Raw genomic sequence first — 16,603 nt, 5'->3', positions numbered from 1 at the left:
TGTATATTTATGCTGCTATATTACTTCCATGGAGTGAGAATGAACCCCTTTACACGCACAACATGTCCTTTGTTGTTCCTGGATATTTATTTTCACCTCCGCTTTGGAGGCTTTGTTCTTGGTTTGGTTGGTCTGTTTGTTATAAGACTTTCAGAAAACCTACTGGCCATATTTGATGAATCTTGTTGGAAGGGTCAAGAGTCAAAAGTGTTATTATTGTGGTGTATTTCCTTGTTTTCCAAGCAGTCAACCACCTTTCCCCGAGAGGCAAAGATTACAAAAGTGGGAAAACACGACAATTTTCTCCTACTGTATGTTAGATATCAGCAGCATTGTGTGGTTCATTTGCCTTTTATTTGGCAGATATAAAGGAGAGCACTGAGGGGAAACAACACCTTCTACCTCCTCTGCTCTCAGGTCCCTACTGAGAATTGCGGCCTGAGAAAACAGACAAATCTGCTTCCTCCTGAGCCGGCCATGTTTTATGTCGGCACAATTAAACAAGTCACCGTGCCCAGCGATTCCCAGCCCTTTTTCCAGACACTGAACTCAATTATTACAGAGGCCTAATCTTGTGGCTAATCTTATCTGATCTGTTATTAGCAGCATTTTTCATCTTTATGGCAGACCTTACAAGCCTTTGAGATGGTTAATAGCTGGGAATGTTTGAATCCCACGTTGAACATGATGATGAATGAAAGAAGGATCATTGAACATTAATCACTCTGAGCTCGCTCTGTATAGTTTTATAGTGTGGGGAAAGTCTTAAGCCCCTAGATTCACAAGCAGTTCTCATGAAACAAAAGAAATCACACAGTATGGGGTGATCTCTCAAGCAACTGGTTTTATTTAAATTAAATCTAAAGCACATTCTGATGCTTGGGCAGAAGCGTAAAGCAAAAATGATTTATGACAGACAGCTTGAAAAGTCGTGTAGAAAATAAGGAAAAGATTACAGAGGAATGTATTACCCAGATCCTTACATCTGAAACGACAGCAAATTGGGACATTGATTTTCAAAGGAGGAATAATGAATCACACTGGCTTTCCTTGTCGAAACATCCAGGTGCTCTTTTTGTAAAAGCAGAAAAAACGTCATGAACCATTTGAAAAGCAAACAGTGCGCTAAAGACTTGCCTGTCGGTTATAAGTAAAACAAAACACGGATGCATGACTGTAAAAGCAAAGGGAAGGTTGGAGGCTTTGTAAGTACCAAAAGTAAAGCTGTCAATATGTTTTAACAGTGAAGGGGTCAGAGGTTAAGAGGTGGTAATCAGACAAAGTTTGGCTGATGGACGAGGTGCTATCAGAGGGGTGATGACTTGTGTTTGTGTGGAGATCGTTCTTCAGAGGAGACAACACTTTTATGAATCATATCAGGGAGCTGGTGGAGATAAAACCCACTTAAGGAAATATCCCAGCTAGACACTGAATGGATACACACTCACCGCGCCCCCCCCCCCCCCCCCCCCCCCCCCCATCCTCCCACCCTTCCCACCTCTTTAAGACAGCTCCATCTTTCTTGGAGTCTCGCGGTCATCACCTGTTATCACTGGCCCGGCTCAGGCCTCCAGACGGCATTAATCTGTCATGATAAGTTCTGCTTTAATTGCTGCATTGGTACCTTAAGCTTCACCCCAGTGTGTGTTTCACGGTTCTCTTTGCTTTATTTTCGTATCCAGGTGAGAGGGAGCATCCAGTCCGGCTCTCTGGCTACGAGTCACGGGTCACACAAGCACTCGTCCTCTTCCTCCAACAGACTCCTAAACCAGAGGAATACATTAACACAGATTACAGGGGAAGAAAAGAGAAAGCACATTGGAATTTATAGAGCTTCAAAGTTGAGCCCTTTCCAATGGGGAGTTGAAGCTGCATTCTATGGTTTTGCCAAAGCTACCAGGCTCCATTGATCAAAAAAAGAGTTGGATCGCAGAGCCAGGAAGTTGTTACGTAGATTGGTTTGTTAGATCAAGATAGTGGCTGAATTTGTTGTTTAAGATACGTTTGGAATCACCAAAGCCCCACAATAACACATATTAGCCGATGGAGGCAGAGTTGGACCAGCAATCCCTGTTTTCTGTAAAATTACTGTTTTTGTCAATGATGGCTTTGGCAAAATCATAAAATATAGTTTGTAGGTGTTTGACCCCAAAAGATCCTCAGATTTACTTTGACACAAAACTATTGTTTGAGAATGTTTTGAAAGTTGTTGGTTATTTTGAAAAGTTAAAACATGTCTGAGAAATGTACATTTCTGTAACCTGAATCCAAGGAATCCATATTACTAGCAAATATGATAAATAAAAACCAAAAAAAGGCTCAGCTACTAAATGCTCCACTATGTTTACCAGCTATCTGCTAACTGTTTCTGTCTGTTGTTTGGGACTTTCACTGAAAACAGCTGCCGGCTGCATCTGGAATTGTTGGTGTTGGTGAGAGTGAACCAAAGCAGTGAAGTCAAGAAAACTAAAACAGTGAACTGAAAGATGTTATTTAGCGCGTAGAAGCGCTGACGGAAGTCTTTGATTCAATGTTGGTTTAAAAATACCAATTATTGCAGCTTCATATAGGACCTGCAGTGCACTTATCCACCTCACTTAAAAGGGTCTAGTCCTTCTTGGAGCTACTTGTTGCTGAGTCATGCAGCAGCAGTACAGCAGAATGAATTACAGTGTAATATGGTTCACATTAGCATTGAGAAAAAGCAGCGAGCATCTGCCTAAACTGCTCTAAGATGCTTTCACAGGCGATAAGCCACTCGGTAATGGCAGCCTGGGGTCATTAGGGTCTGTTGTGCAGACAGTTTGCCACGGCACAGAGAGAGTAAACATTTCTTATTCATGGTTTTAATCACGGATGACAAAACATCCAGTAAATAAAAGAGAAAAGGGAAGAAAGTTGACTGTGACCCTTAGAAGTCTTTGGGACAGTCGGTTGGGTAACGAGAGGGAATTAAAACTGTGGCGAATTTAGAAATGTTTGTAAGGGGAGGCTGACATTAACAGGCTGGCGTGGAGAAGAGCTGGCGGAGGCCCAACACTCAGAGCTGACAGTGTGAGGTCCTCTTTGCCCATTCTAATGAGCCATTGTGAGGGTCTGAGCACAGCGGGGCCCCCTTGGGGTCAAATGCAGTCAGATCTGCGATGGAGGGACGGGGAGGAAGTCCGTGGCAGCAGGATGAAATGGTTGAATTGCGTCAGTCCACATACCACCGTGGCAGATGGTGAAACAGCCTCAGTGGAAGACGGGAGGGACATGAAACGCCTTCAAGGTCACGCACAGGAAACTGCATCGTATTCAGGAGCCGCTTCCTGTGACCCCAGTAATGTCAGCCCTTTGTTTTGCAGAAATATCTTCTTATGGACAATGCAGTTTTCCAGGTGACATCATATGAGATAATATTGGAACTATTTACAGGATCTGGTGGAAATATTCCTTGCACTATTCACAGTGACGCTTACAGAGACTTCTTGTTGATGTTGAGGAAAAATCGGGGACAATGGACAGGTCATTTTCCACATTTCCATGTGTTTTCTTGTGCGAGTCATGACTGTCAAACAGAGCATGAAGCTAATTTAAATCTAATTAAATCATCGCAGGGTTATAATATGCTTTGCCCCTACATTTCATTCTTCTCGACAGGTACTAAATAATGCGTGGCACCATAGGGGACATCAGTTTTCATTTGAACCCTACCGCAGAGATGGGAATCTACAATACATGTCATTGAGGTTTTTTTAATTGCAATCAGAAACTAGAGCAGTCGACACCTTTGACAGGAGATGACAAACTAATCAGTGAAACCACCTGGTGCCGTGTTTTTGTTGGAAGGAAATGCTCCATGTTCTCCAGAAAGACATGGCTGGTTCATAGTCATACTGTGACCGACAGTCTCGCTAACAGTCACACCTCACTGTCACAAAGCCTTCTTATCTTCTACATATACAAAAAAAAAATATTAGGAGTCTCAGTTTGTAATAACAACCTATAGCTCTTTAAAGAGGGCAATAACAGTTGTGAAGGGGTTGATGATGACTGCAGAGCTGGACATATGGCAGCTCTGAGAATTACGTCAGTACTCGTACATTATGGTTCCTTGTGCATTTTTTCTTTAACAATAACAAATGACAGAGTTTGGTCTTCGGTCTTCACCACCGCTGTCAACTATTTACTGATGTTCATTGAGGATTAATTCAATGTCTAGGGCGTTTTTGCAGAGAGATGAATTGTTCTCAGGTCTTCTCCCCAGTGATTTAAACTGGTAAAACATTTCATAAAACAAACAGTTACTTTAGTAAATTAATCATTTTAGAGTTCATTTCTATGCTTCCAAGCTCCAATTAATCATCACATGTCCTGTAAACTCTAAAGCCAAGTTATTGTTCAGCAGTTTTACACACAAAACAACTCCATGACTGTCTGACCTGTAGGCGGTTATTTCCATCTCTCTGGCCATCTTCTCACTGAGCAGCTCCTTGTAGTCTTCACACTGCTCATTCATCTGCACCTGGAAGTCTGCCTCCTGCTGCCACATTTCATCTAAAGTACACTGAAACACACAGAGACACAGCATGGTGGGATTAGAAGGTGAGATTAAAATACAACATAACAACCAATGGTCCTTCACAGGGTATGATTTGTCGTTTATCAGTCGACTCTCAGACCTCTAACTCAGCGATCTCTTCCATGTACACAGCCTTCTTCATGTCAACCTCGTCCTCCAGCTCCTCGTTACACTTCTCCAGCTCAGCAAGCTCCTTTTGTAGCTCTGCAATCTACAGAAACACATAATTAAAGCACACTGGTTCCATTCAAATATACTCGCAAATACTTATACTGTATGGTCAGTATCATCCAGATGTGGGATGAGGGTCACCCTCTTTAGCTTGATTTTGATCCTCCCAACTACTGGGAAAAACTGTATATCTGGATTTTTAGCTGCCTAGCTCACCAGCTGGTTGCTAGCTTTGTCTGTGTGCTGTAGTCAATTGTTTGAGTTTTTAAAAGACTTAGCAGTGCTACTCTATGGATGGCAATGTTTGTCAGATTTTCAGTCTGGACATTTATGGTTCAGACTGAAAATCTGAACGACTTTTTCAATGGACTGCGATGAAATTGGTTCATAAATTCATGATCCCCAGAGGATGAATACAGAATACTTCAGTGATCCTTTGACTTTCATTTTGCCCCATTATAAGTTTGATATTCAGTATGGTAACAAACAATAAACTAAAATATAAATGGTAGAATTTTCTGAGTGTTGGCACCACGACCTATCACATTACAGACTTATTTGATCCTTTTTTTCAATATAAAATTGATTTAAATTGAGCTGTGTGCAAATCAACCTACAGGTTAAAACTGGTTTCTTTACCTCTACACCCCCTCCGGTGTCTGAGGCTGTGCTGTCCTGCCGTGAGTAATTACAGCAATCACAGAAATTCAACAATTAGCTGTCACAGCCATATGGGGATCCAGGCGGTCGTCTTTCAGCGAGATCATGTGAGCAGAGGAAGACCCTGATGATGACTCTTAAACCTGGGCGAGTCACTTACTACTACCCTCAGTAGTAGCCCATCAGCGTCTGCTCGATTATATACATTTCTTCGTCAGGCTGATTTCACGGCAATCTGTTTGTTTGGCCATGTTGTGTCTCAGTGAGAAACCAGACCCGAGGCATCCATCAGCGGCGAGAGAGGAAACAGAGCAGATCAGGCCGAGCTGTTCATCCGTCAGACTGGATGGAGCAGAACTGAGCGCTGCATATTAGAGAAAAGTAGATGATGTTGGGAGAGCTCTGCTGTGGTTACAGAGGCTCACTGTTTATTTAAAGAGCTGGAGGTAGAGCCGCAGTAATGAGCAGCAAACCGCCATGTTTGATACAGATGTGGTCTGACCACTGATGGATGTTTAACAGACCAAAGTGCAGGAAGAGGAGGAATTTTCTCGGGGTCACCTGCTGATTTTACCTGAGTCATAATTTCCTGTTTCGTCTCTTTTTTAAGATTCTTTCTTGTCGGATGAAGTTGGGCACTTTTCTTCCATCACAGCAGCTTCATTTGCAACATCAACATGGGCTAATATTTAAGACAAGAAACAAGGCATGCAAGATACCATTGCATCAACCAAAGACAATATGTCAAGCACCCTTTAAGGTACATTTGATCTTGGATTAAACTCAGTATTTAATTTCAGGATTGACCGGTGCCTCCATCCATCTCACTTCCCTCATTTTGCAGTTTCACTAAAAACTCTCTTGCTTTATTTTTCTGATGATGAAAAAGGTTTATTTTCTCTCTTCCATTTGCAGAGGAAGTCTCCCGTCAGTGTCTGTCAAGTTTTGAGACGTTTATGGCGCTGCAGGCGCTTTGAAAGACTGTACTTAATAACTGAGGACACAGAGGGCAATAAATCTCGTCTGAGCTGAAGCCGAGCCCTTCACATCTCCCGCTGAAAGTGTCCGCAGAATAAACACTCTGGTCAGCAGGATCTCCCACACTGTTGCTCCGCTGTCACTCAGCTGCTCGCCTCTGCCTTCGCCTGCTGTGGGAACCCATTCATTTTCTACATTTTGTTTGATTTAGGAGCTGGTGGCCAGTCATGGGTTGTAAGTCTCCTAGTTTTTTTTGTCAGTAAGGAGGTGGGAAACGTGTCAGGGGAAGATCTGAATCAGTAGGCGGTAACATTAAGGATTTGAATGACGTGTAAATCTCACACTTAAAGGGTCAGTTCAACCACCAAAAATACAGATTTTCTTACTCGCATTATTTTGTTTTATTATATTATTTTAAAGCAATGGCTCTGTTTTAAAATATATGCTTATTCACTAGAGCTAGAAGAGATGATTAATGCTACTTGTATTGCTGTTCATCAAATATGGAGCTACTGCTAACTGCTGGCTTACTTAGCTTAGCATAAAGACACATGGTGGCAAGAAGTCCGACTCCTAGTAAAACCAAAATGTAACATTTTAAACTGAGCTTTTTACTGATTAATTAAACATACAACACATATAAAACATATCATTGTTTAATGATGCTAAACTAAAGAAACTTCAATATATTTTTGGATTCTTAGTTCAACATGGAGGCAAGATACCAACACTGTTGTTCTTTTTCCATATACCTGGTAACAAGGGGTGAGGAATCGATATGCAACATAATATTTTTGTGTGCACCTTCTGAATAACAACGGGATTTACAAGGTGTGCGTGGCAGAGGAGCCTTAGAGTCTTGGCAAACCAAACCAAATCCTAAATGTGTCTTACCATTACCACTATTTTGTGAAACTAATGAAAAAAGTGAGTGAGCAGTTAGTCCTCTCACCAGCCTCTTCACTTCACCGACGTCCTTCATCTTTGACAAGTCTTTCCCCGCTGACCCTGCAGCTCCTCCCACATCCAGTTGTTTTCCTTCACCACGGGGAACCACAGCAGAGGATGCTGCACCACACTCAAACTGCAAAAAAGAAGTGGAATAAGTGCCGCTGTGAAACTTCTGACCTTTCATTTTGAGACTGGAAATGCACAGGACCATTGAGGTTAGCGCTTTCTTTGGGACAGTAAGTGCACTCTGACAGGGGAGCAAAGAGCAATCAGAGCCTCTCAGAGCGGCTGATGGCTAAAGCTCTCCAGCACATTGCTGATTAGATGGAACAAATGCAGCAGAACAAGCTACACGAGGGTGCACAGGTGTGTGGGAGTCAGCCAGCAATCACCATTACTGTTCAAAACCCAATAGCAATCATTTTTAGCATCGAGACAATTGCGTTTCATAATCGAGGCCAGACAAGAAGGTGTCCAGCTGGCAGGAGGAAAGACATAGGGGAGGGGGAATAGATGGGATACAAAAAACACTTATTTTGCAGACACATAAATATATAAATAAGCTGGATACCCTGTCTCTAAATGAAGGCCACAAACACACACACACACACACACACACACCAGCGTACACTCTGCAGAGAAGCCTGGGAAGGCGGCCAGCAGTCTGATTACAGCCCTGACCTCTGAACCGGGCAGACATCCTTGCCCCAGAGGGGGTCAGACCCACCGGGGCTATAGTCTGACCCCTATGAGGCACGTCACACACACACAGGTAGACAAAGGCATGCTGTTCCTGGTCCAGTCCTGATTCTCAAGTTCTTGCCCAGTGTTGTGTTAAGAGAGAAAGAAAACAAGTGGGAGTATCCTTGTGTGATTTGTGAAAGCTGAGATTTACATCTGGACCTGAGCACGGCGTTTCAGAGGGAGAGGAGGGGAGGTGAGGAGGGGAGGTGATCAGTGGTCAGTAGCAGGGTGAGGATGGCAGCCACTGGTGGAAGAAATGCTCAAATCCCTTTTACTCACATAAGAAGCAAATAAAAGTTATTCAAACTTATAGTGAAGTAAAATTACAGAATTATGACAAATAAAAAATGACATGTAAAAGTTATCGTCCCTGTCACTGATACTGAAAATATATGAAGTTATACGGTTATTAAAACTGATGCATCGAAGTTCAACTGTGTTTTTACTGTTGTTGCTTGTTCAAGGTTCTGGAGTTTCTTTATAGGGTAGTAGTTTTGTCCTGTGGTTGTCACACCTAGGGGTTGACCTCCCCCTTCAAAAGGTCAAAAGATAAATCTGAGAGGTCATGAGATGATTAATGGGGGAAGAACAAAGCTCTGCCAGATAAGTTTATATTCCTTTTTGACTTTTTCTCATGTACTTTCTGTTTTGTGTGGATCTAGGTATATTTAGACAGACAGTATGAGAAAATAACTTCTTTTTATTAACATGAGAGCATGCAAACAACTTCTAGTAGAGACAGAAAATACGAGTTTGAATATCTCCATATTTATTATATTTTACCAACATGTTTCTTTAACCCAAAATCTCTATCTAAGGAGGAACCAAAACCTTTTAGGAATAACATGTCAAGAAAACACTCAAGTGAATTAGAAGTACCTGAACATTTTACTTAGGTATAGCACTAGAGGAGATGTAAGTGAATGTCCACCACTGGTGTGCATGAGTTTGACTAAGGTCATAACATGCTTAAAGAAGCTATAAAGTCAGAAATAACTTTGTTATGATTCTACGGTTGTTCACAGACATGCTACTGTAAATTATCTGGCATTAAAAGGCTTCCCCTTCATGACATGTTTATGTATTTTTTGCTGTACCTGGAGGCTCTCAGCCAGCTGGCGGTAGTACTCCTTCACATCCCGGGCCGCAGTGATGTCAGGGACGCCAAATTTAATAGCTCTCATCGCTCCGGTCATCCCTTCATCTGGCTCCAGCATGCTCTCCACTGCCTGTAACGTAGCAACATCCACAAACACACAGAGGTGAAGTTTATGCACACACAGGTGATCTGTAACTATGAACATTTATTCAAGTATTCTTATTAAATGTTAGGTATTTGTACAAAAAATCTCAACTCAATACTGACTCTATATTTCAGTTCAGTATCTCCATTCCTTTTTTTGACAGCTATATTTCAATCAGTGCATACAAAACACGCCATCTACTTTGGTAGTTGGACTGGGATGGATGTAGATTTGATCTACTGTATGTTGAATAGAAAAAAAGAACTATGAATCATATAATGTTAGCAATGACATGTTTTCTATGTGAAATCTTGATTTGTAACTTGTAGCTTAAGCTGAAATAAATAAAATGGTACTGCAGTCGAAGTGTTATAACATGGAAAATAGTCAAATGAAGGTACCCTTAATCATACTTAAATACAAAGCATTAGTACATTTACTTTGTTACATTCCTCCTCTTCAAATACAAACACTTGCAGTATTTTAAAGCCTTTTATACACATGAAAGACCTCAACATACATGTCCTCAGCCTTGTATATGCAGCCCCTTGAGTAAAAAACCCACATCCATTACAGAGAAAATTAACTGTTACAGAGCTGCAGCGACAGTCTAACATTTTTCTCCTCTCCCCTCGAAGCAAATAACGACATGGCTGCCGATTTGTCAGGGGAATAGGGGGTATCTGGAAGTGGCGATAATAACAACAGTTAATAAAACAAAGGGAACTTCTGTTTTCATTTGGTATTCAGCTGCATTTCCCGGACTGCGAGTTATCGAGCGTGTCCCAGAGGGAGTGTGTTAAACGCCGGGCGGCCCCGGCTCTGCAGAGAAAAACGCAGAGTGATGGAGCTGGTCCCGCTTCAGCTGCCTCCCTCTCTGCCTACAGCCTCCAGATCTGACACTGGGGCGCGTCTGTCATGTCCTGGCGACGTGGAGAGTATTGCAGAAGGCAGAGGGAGCAGGGTGTGTGTGTGGATGCGATAAAAGGTAATGATGTGCATTGGACATGGTTGCAAACATGTCTATCGTAAAGTTGCTTTACTTTTTGGAACATGTATGTATTCACCTTAATGCCAGGAGTTAAGTGACAGATGTCGCTCTCATATCTTTATGTTGAATATGAAGGATATTTTGACCAAAAGTGCCAACAAACTGTACAAGCTGTACAGATGTTAGCTTTAAGCTACCCAGCCTTTGTGTGTGTTCATGGGGCATATCAATGATCCCTATCTTACTATCCTCTTAATATGAGACATTAACGAGAGCTTTTAATCAGTTTTAGGATCTCAGCAATGTATGTTTCTCAAGGTCAAAGCTTCAATCACCCAGCTAAAGCCAAGACCCACTTAAGTTATACTCCTTGAAACCTACACACTATGTTACCAAATGTGAACACAATTTTCTTTCTTTTACTTCGGGAAATGATATCTTCACATTGGCTGGTAATTTCTACCATACGAACAGTTTTGAATCACCCATCTCCATTTATCTTTTTTTCAATTTGAAATAGCCCTTGATCAAGAACAAAGGACTCTGGGAAAATGGAGATGACCCCCAACTCTCTGACTGGACTCAACCTTTTCCCTTGTGCATGTTTAATTATGAAGCAGATTCATTAAGCCCCAGAAAAACCTGCACCTTTTACTCACCAAAAAATGATCTGCATGAACACACAGTATCTTTGCCTCAATTGCTGTCTTTCTGATAACTGTAATTTGTGCGCAATGACACTGTCTAAAACACCACGCAGACAGCTATCTTAGTTTAGCTGGAAACTGTAAACAGGAAAAGAGAAAGTCTGTCCAAAGGTAGAATTGACCTACCAGCCTCGTACTGAAAAACAACTTATATATAAGTGTATGGCTGTACTCAAAACTGTATGGGGACTGAAATGAGCCAAACACATTAAATCATGGCCCAATGTTTCCTCGTTGCACTAGATAACATATTTTAATCCTCTCTCTGTATGTTGCTGTTGACAGGGCTTTTTTGGCTCTGCATCAAGGTCATCACAGCTCTGTTTGTCACCCCAGGTTCGTTTTTTTTTTCTCCAACTGACCTGTACGACCTAGGTGCTACATTTTAAGTCATTTTCAAGACTATAAACAATCCCTGTTTCATCTCACTGCGGCTATATTTCCTCTCTCCCCCTCACCGTCTTGTGCTGGGCCTCCATGTTGGCCAGCTGCTCCTCGTAGATAGCCACTTGCTCCCTCAGCGCCAAACACTCTGCTGTCACAGCATCGACATCCTGCAAAGAAAATCAAATTAAACGAGGCAGCAAGTAAAGAAGTTCAACTTCATTTCAGGAGGTGTCTGAGAAAGGAACACTGCAGTCTGAGCAGTAAATCACACCACAGGTTGATGAAAAGTAGAAAAAAAGTCTTTGTTCCCACCCTGAACAGCCATTTCGAGAACTATCAGCACATCCACCTGTTTCACTGAACAGCAAGTAGACACCGCAATGCAGAGGAAGGGGGAGGAGGAGGAGGAGGAGGAGGAGGAGGAAGATCAGAAGGAGGCTAACTAGACACAAAGCCCTGTCCACCAATCCATCCACCAGTAGGGGTTCTCGGCTCATCTACTCTTTTTAAAGCACCAGATTCATTTATGTTGGAGGCAATTACTGAGAATGCACGCGTTTACTTTGAGACTCGCGCAGAGAGAGTTTAGTGGTGGAGATGTGGAGCCTCGCTGGCACGGTGGCAGTGTCTTTGATGGACAGCGGTAAGCTAAAGTAGAGAAGTTCTACTGCTGCCTGTGTTCAAAAAACTCCCAGTAGCTAGGGAGGAACTTGTTCTAAATCGCATTCTGTGCAACTGTAGCTAAAAGCTGTCTGTCAAAGATGCTGCAGTCCTGTATGTGAGGCTCCACAACTTCACCAAACTCTCCAACAGAAAGAAGCAGATAGTTAAAACACATTTTCAGGGTCATGAAGTTACATTAACATTTCAAAAACCCAGTGTTTGTATTATGTCCTGATGAAGACCCTGTGAAACCGGTGGGCGTTTGGACCGATATGCCTGACTAAATAAAGGCTTTTAATATAACTTCTCTCCTTGCTCTGCCTAAGAGTGCGTGAAGAACATTTACTTTGTCATTCCCATTTCTTGCTGTTCACAGCCTACTTTATGAAACAGACTGAGCACCAGGCCTTATCATTCATCTACTTCCCTGTTATTATATTTGAACACCAATAAATGCTGCTAAACTAATTTCAATCAGCACTCGAAGGCTTCATCACTGCAGCTACGATTATCCTTTACCATTGGAAGAGTCTGACTCTACCAACATGTGCTAACTAATGACAGATAATTCTTCATTTGAGTTGATTAAAATGATAAATGATACATTTTACCAGGTCTATGATCATTTTTTTAACCACATAAAGAATAGAAAACAGGTGACTATAGCATGTTAGAGGAGATAGATAGTTATTTTATCAAGCATTATTCGGATACAAGGGACACTAAGTCTCAAATTGTGATTAATTATCTAATGATGATTTAGTTTATTATGTCGTAAAATTCAGTTATGCATCAGTGCTACCTAAGTCTGCTGATGCAAACAACACTGAGCTCAAATGTTGAAAATCCCTTTGAGAGTGAAAATTGAAACATTTTGGGCCATAAAAATGGAGTACAGCTGGCTGAAGACAAAACGACACAATAGTCGGCATTTTACTCTAAAACCAGCCCAAAGTGCCGTGTTTCATCACTGTCAGTCTCCCATTATGCTGGGAGAGCTGCAGCTCGCAGTGGGTTGAGCTGTGCAGCGTTCGCTCCTCTCCTCCGCATCTCTGCTCTTCCTCTACCTCCCTGACGATTTCCCACCAACTCTTGTCACCATGCAGCTGCTTCCAATTCAGCAGCAGAGAACTGAGCCAGCAGGAACATTACGGCACCGTATTACAGCTTGCATTACATCTGTAAGGGAGAAATTAAAACCTCCATCGCATCTGGCCTGGCTGGGAGGAGATGGACTCTGGCATGTGTGTGGTGTGTGTGTGTGGGGTGGTTAGTGTCTCAGGTTGCAGTGGGCCAACAGCCCAGACTGAAGACTGCTGGTGATCAACACTGATTGGGCTACAGAGGAGCAGCTGTGCAGAGTTTCAGCTGATTCACCAAGAGGAGGAGGCGGGGAGGAGGAGGAGCTTTTACAACACTGCCATCTAGTGCTGAAGGTACATCAGCACAACTAAGGTCTGAGCATGTGCTGCACAACTGAAGGAATTACAGATTTACATGTATAAGTAGACTTATGAGCTTAAGATTCAGCAATTTGTTTAATGAGTTTTAGACACATAGTAATTACCCGGCATCTGGGGATCTAATGGGGTTACATTATGGGTAAATGTTGCATGGGTAGTGGTTTTGGAGCTTAACCAACACTGGTGACTAAAAATGAGCGTGTCACAGCTTCTAAAACACTACCTACAGTTTGTGTCTTTATCAAGCAAAAAATACTCTTTGCATTCTGAGGACTGTTCATGTTTTGCAGAAAAAGGGGATTTGTGTATCCGTGTTGCCATGGAATATGTTGCCGACTTGAAACTTAATGAATTGATTGCTGAATGCTTTTATATTCAAAAGTAACCCTTAACTGGTTTTGAAACAAAGAATCAAATTTTATTTTTTGTGTTATTTTTAAGGTGACCTATTATTATAGTTGGGCATTTCCCTTTCCTGTAGTGAGTTTTAAAGGTTTTTGTGCATGTAAAGATCTGGAGACGCTCCCCAGAGAGAGTTTCTCTACCACACCCTTCCTGCCTGAACCGCTCCATTAAACTACTTAGTTTACTTCCGTAACATAGTGACATCACAATGTAACACAAGCACTTCCACTGGCAAGCGCTCCAACACATTGTGCGTGATAGGCTAAGGGGCGGGACATCTGTAAACCAACCAATCAGAGCACACTGGGCTCTGGGTTCAGGCAGAGGGTGGAAAGAGGTGCTGCAGCACGGGCAGTATGAGAAAAATAAAGACCTTTTAGAACATTAAACAAATGTGATACAAATAAACGTTATTGTTATAATGGCATCTTTTACCTCTGCAACATCTTGCCGGTCCTGCTGGAGGAGGATCCTCTGCTGAGCGGCCTTCTCATACTCTGTCATCAGGCGCTCCAGCTCTTTCTGCAGCTCCTCGGTGTCACACAGGATCCCGTCCTGCAGGGAGACGCAGAGACGACAGTGATGGATGTTGGCAAGGTTATAGATCAACCCCGCCTGTCACTGTACAAACTGAAGTAAAATTGATGAGATGCGATGGGACGTGCAAAAACAATATAGGAATGTCACACACAGAAACATGCACAGACACACCCAGCAGCAGCAGCAGTACATTACCCTCTCCCTGCGCAGCCTCTCCACCACAGCATCCAGACTGAAGTCAGGCACGGCTACAGAGGAGGTGATGCTGGAGACCTGCCGCCTGCTCAGCTGCTCCTCCAGCTCAACTATCTGACATTCAAGAGACTCGTTCTCCTCCTCAAAACAATGAGCCTACAGCAGAGAGAGAGAGAGATTATTCAATTATAGGTATACATGTATATGTAAATTATGTAATGTAAGTGCATTACTCCAGGACTTTACTGAAGTACAAACTTGGGGTACTTGTTACAAAATGAGCACAACCTTAAAGGGGACCTATAATGCTTATGGGGGTTTTTCCATTTCCTGTAGTTTGTTATAAAAGGTGTTTGTGCATGTAAATGGTCTTCAAAGGCTAAAATCCCAAATTTCACATCAGGAGGCAAATAATACAAATATGAACCTGAAAATTAGCCTAATAGGGCCCCTTTAAACATGTACAGCAGGAAAACACAGCATAAACAGTACTGTACATAAAAGCAGCAGTAAATGTGTTATTATATAGTATCCTAAATATTTTAAGATTTGAACGACAACTTTTACTTGTGAAGCATTGTTACAGTGTAGTATTTGTACTTTTACTGAAGTAAAGTAATACAAACATGTATTACACTAGTATATTCTTTATTTAAAGAGTTAGATTCTGTTTTTCATTTAGCAAGAGGCATGACAAAGCAGAAGAAATACAAAATGCTGATGTGTGCGAGCAGTTTGTCCTCACCAGCTCAATAACTCGGACCAACCGGTCGTTCAGGGCACCAATGACGTTTCTATCCTGGACAAACCGGGTCAGACCCTCTTTGTTGAGCGCTTTCGCAGCTACAAAGTCGAACTTGTCACAGTCACACTCATCAATGGAGGCCCCCCTGAGAGGACACAAAGTACCAAAGACAAGACTAGAAATGAAGTATCCTGGGGGGTCATTTATCCACCTGCAGGGAAAGTTAATGACTTTTATAGAGAAATGGCAAATATGAGTACATTTAATGTCCATATTTAGAAAGAGACAGCCAGTGTTTGACCACAGTGCAGCCTCGTTCTGTTAATGCTTCGGTGCTTTCAGCCCTGCCTCTCACGGTAAAAGAACATGGACTGTGATGTAATTATTTCCATGAGGCCAAAAGGAATTTGTACAGTAGATCTGGGAGGGAAGTGAGGAGAAGAAATGGTGATCTACATCAAGATCATCCATAAGGGTTTTTCTTTCCTGTATTAGGTACATCATAATAATTTAAAAAACACATTCACACAAAGATTACACAAAGATGAAAAAAAACAATTTGTTTTTCACTTGGCAAAACATGCCAAGGTTGTTTCACCTGTTTTCAACAAGCTGAAGTTAGGATATTTTTTTTAAATCACATTTTGAAAATTAATCACCCCTTATCCCTCCCCCACATTTCTCATCAGCACTCAGGAGAGCCCAACCACACTCTGATATGTAACCCAAACTGTGTTTCTGATAAAAGAAAAACTATTCATATGAAACTCTCTGCAGATAGTCACTAAAAGTACAAATACAGACGTCACCCTTCACCCAGAACCCCTCACTGACCTGACGGAGGCCCGGTACTGCCCCGCACACTGCGCACTCGACCTTCCGCTCCTACTCCAGCTTTCATCCTCAAACAGTTTTCGGTAGGAAGACACTCGCAGCATGGCCATGGCTCTCTGCGGGTTCAAGCTGGGCTAAACACAACAGGGAGAAAGTGGCAGCAGGTCCAGGGCGGGGGTTTTATCCCCGCAGGGACGGAGAATGTAGCGGCGAGGTGAAGATCTCTCACTGTCCGCTGAGTGGACTAAATATACCGCGAACATCAGCCGGTAACGATTTCACATGTACCTGAAGAGTGAGCCGCTGAAAAACCTTGTTTATCATCTGAATAGCAAGCTGTCAATAATAAGGCAGTGTTTAA

At 42.3% G+C, this 16,603-nt stretch overlaps 1 protein-coding gene across 1 annotated transcript; it reads right to left on the bottom strand.

The window, feature by feature from the left end:
• Nucleotides 1-1,506: 1,506 nt before the first annotated feature.
• On the bottom strand, nt 1,507-16,475 carry vimr2 (vimentin-related 2). The gene is made up of 10 exons (XM_063876974.1): nt 16,243-16,475; nt 15,409-15,553; nt 14,664-14,819; nt 14,364-14,483; nt 11,469-11,564; nt 9,166-9,297; nt 7,326-7,457; nt 4,665-4,775; nt 4,425-4,549; nt 1,507-1,763 (listed from the first exon to the last, which is right to left on the bottom strand). The coding sequence occupies exons 1-10, from the start codon at nt 16,350-16,352 to the stop codon at nt 1,721-1,723; spliced, it is 1,170 nt and encodes a 389-aa protein (XP_063733044.1). The 5' UTR covers nt 16,353-16,475; the 3' UTR covers nt 1,507-1,720.
• Nucleotides 16,476-16,603: the final 128 nt, after the last annotated feature.

This window comes from Eleginops maclovinus, chromosome 23, assembly GCF_036324505.1.
Source record: "Eleginops maclovinus isolate JMC-PN-2008 ecotype Puerto Natales chromosome 23, JC_Emac_rtc_rv5, whole genome shotgun sequence".
NCBI lineage: Eukaryota > Metazoa > Chordata > Actinopteri > Perciformes > Eleginopidae > Eleginops > Eleginops maclovinus.
Note: the sequence above shows the minus strand (reverse complement) of the source record. Positions and strands in the feature narration are given on the sequence as shown.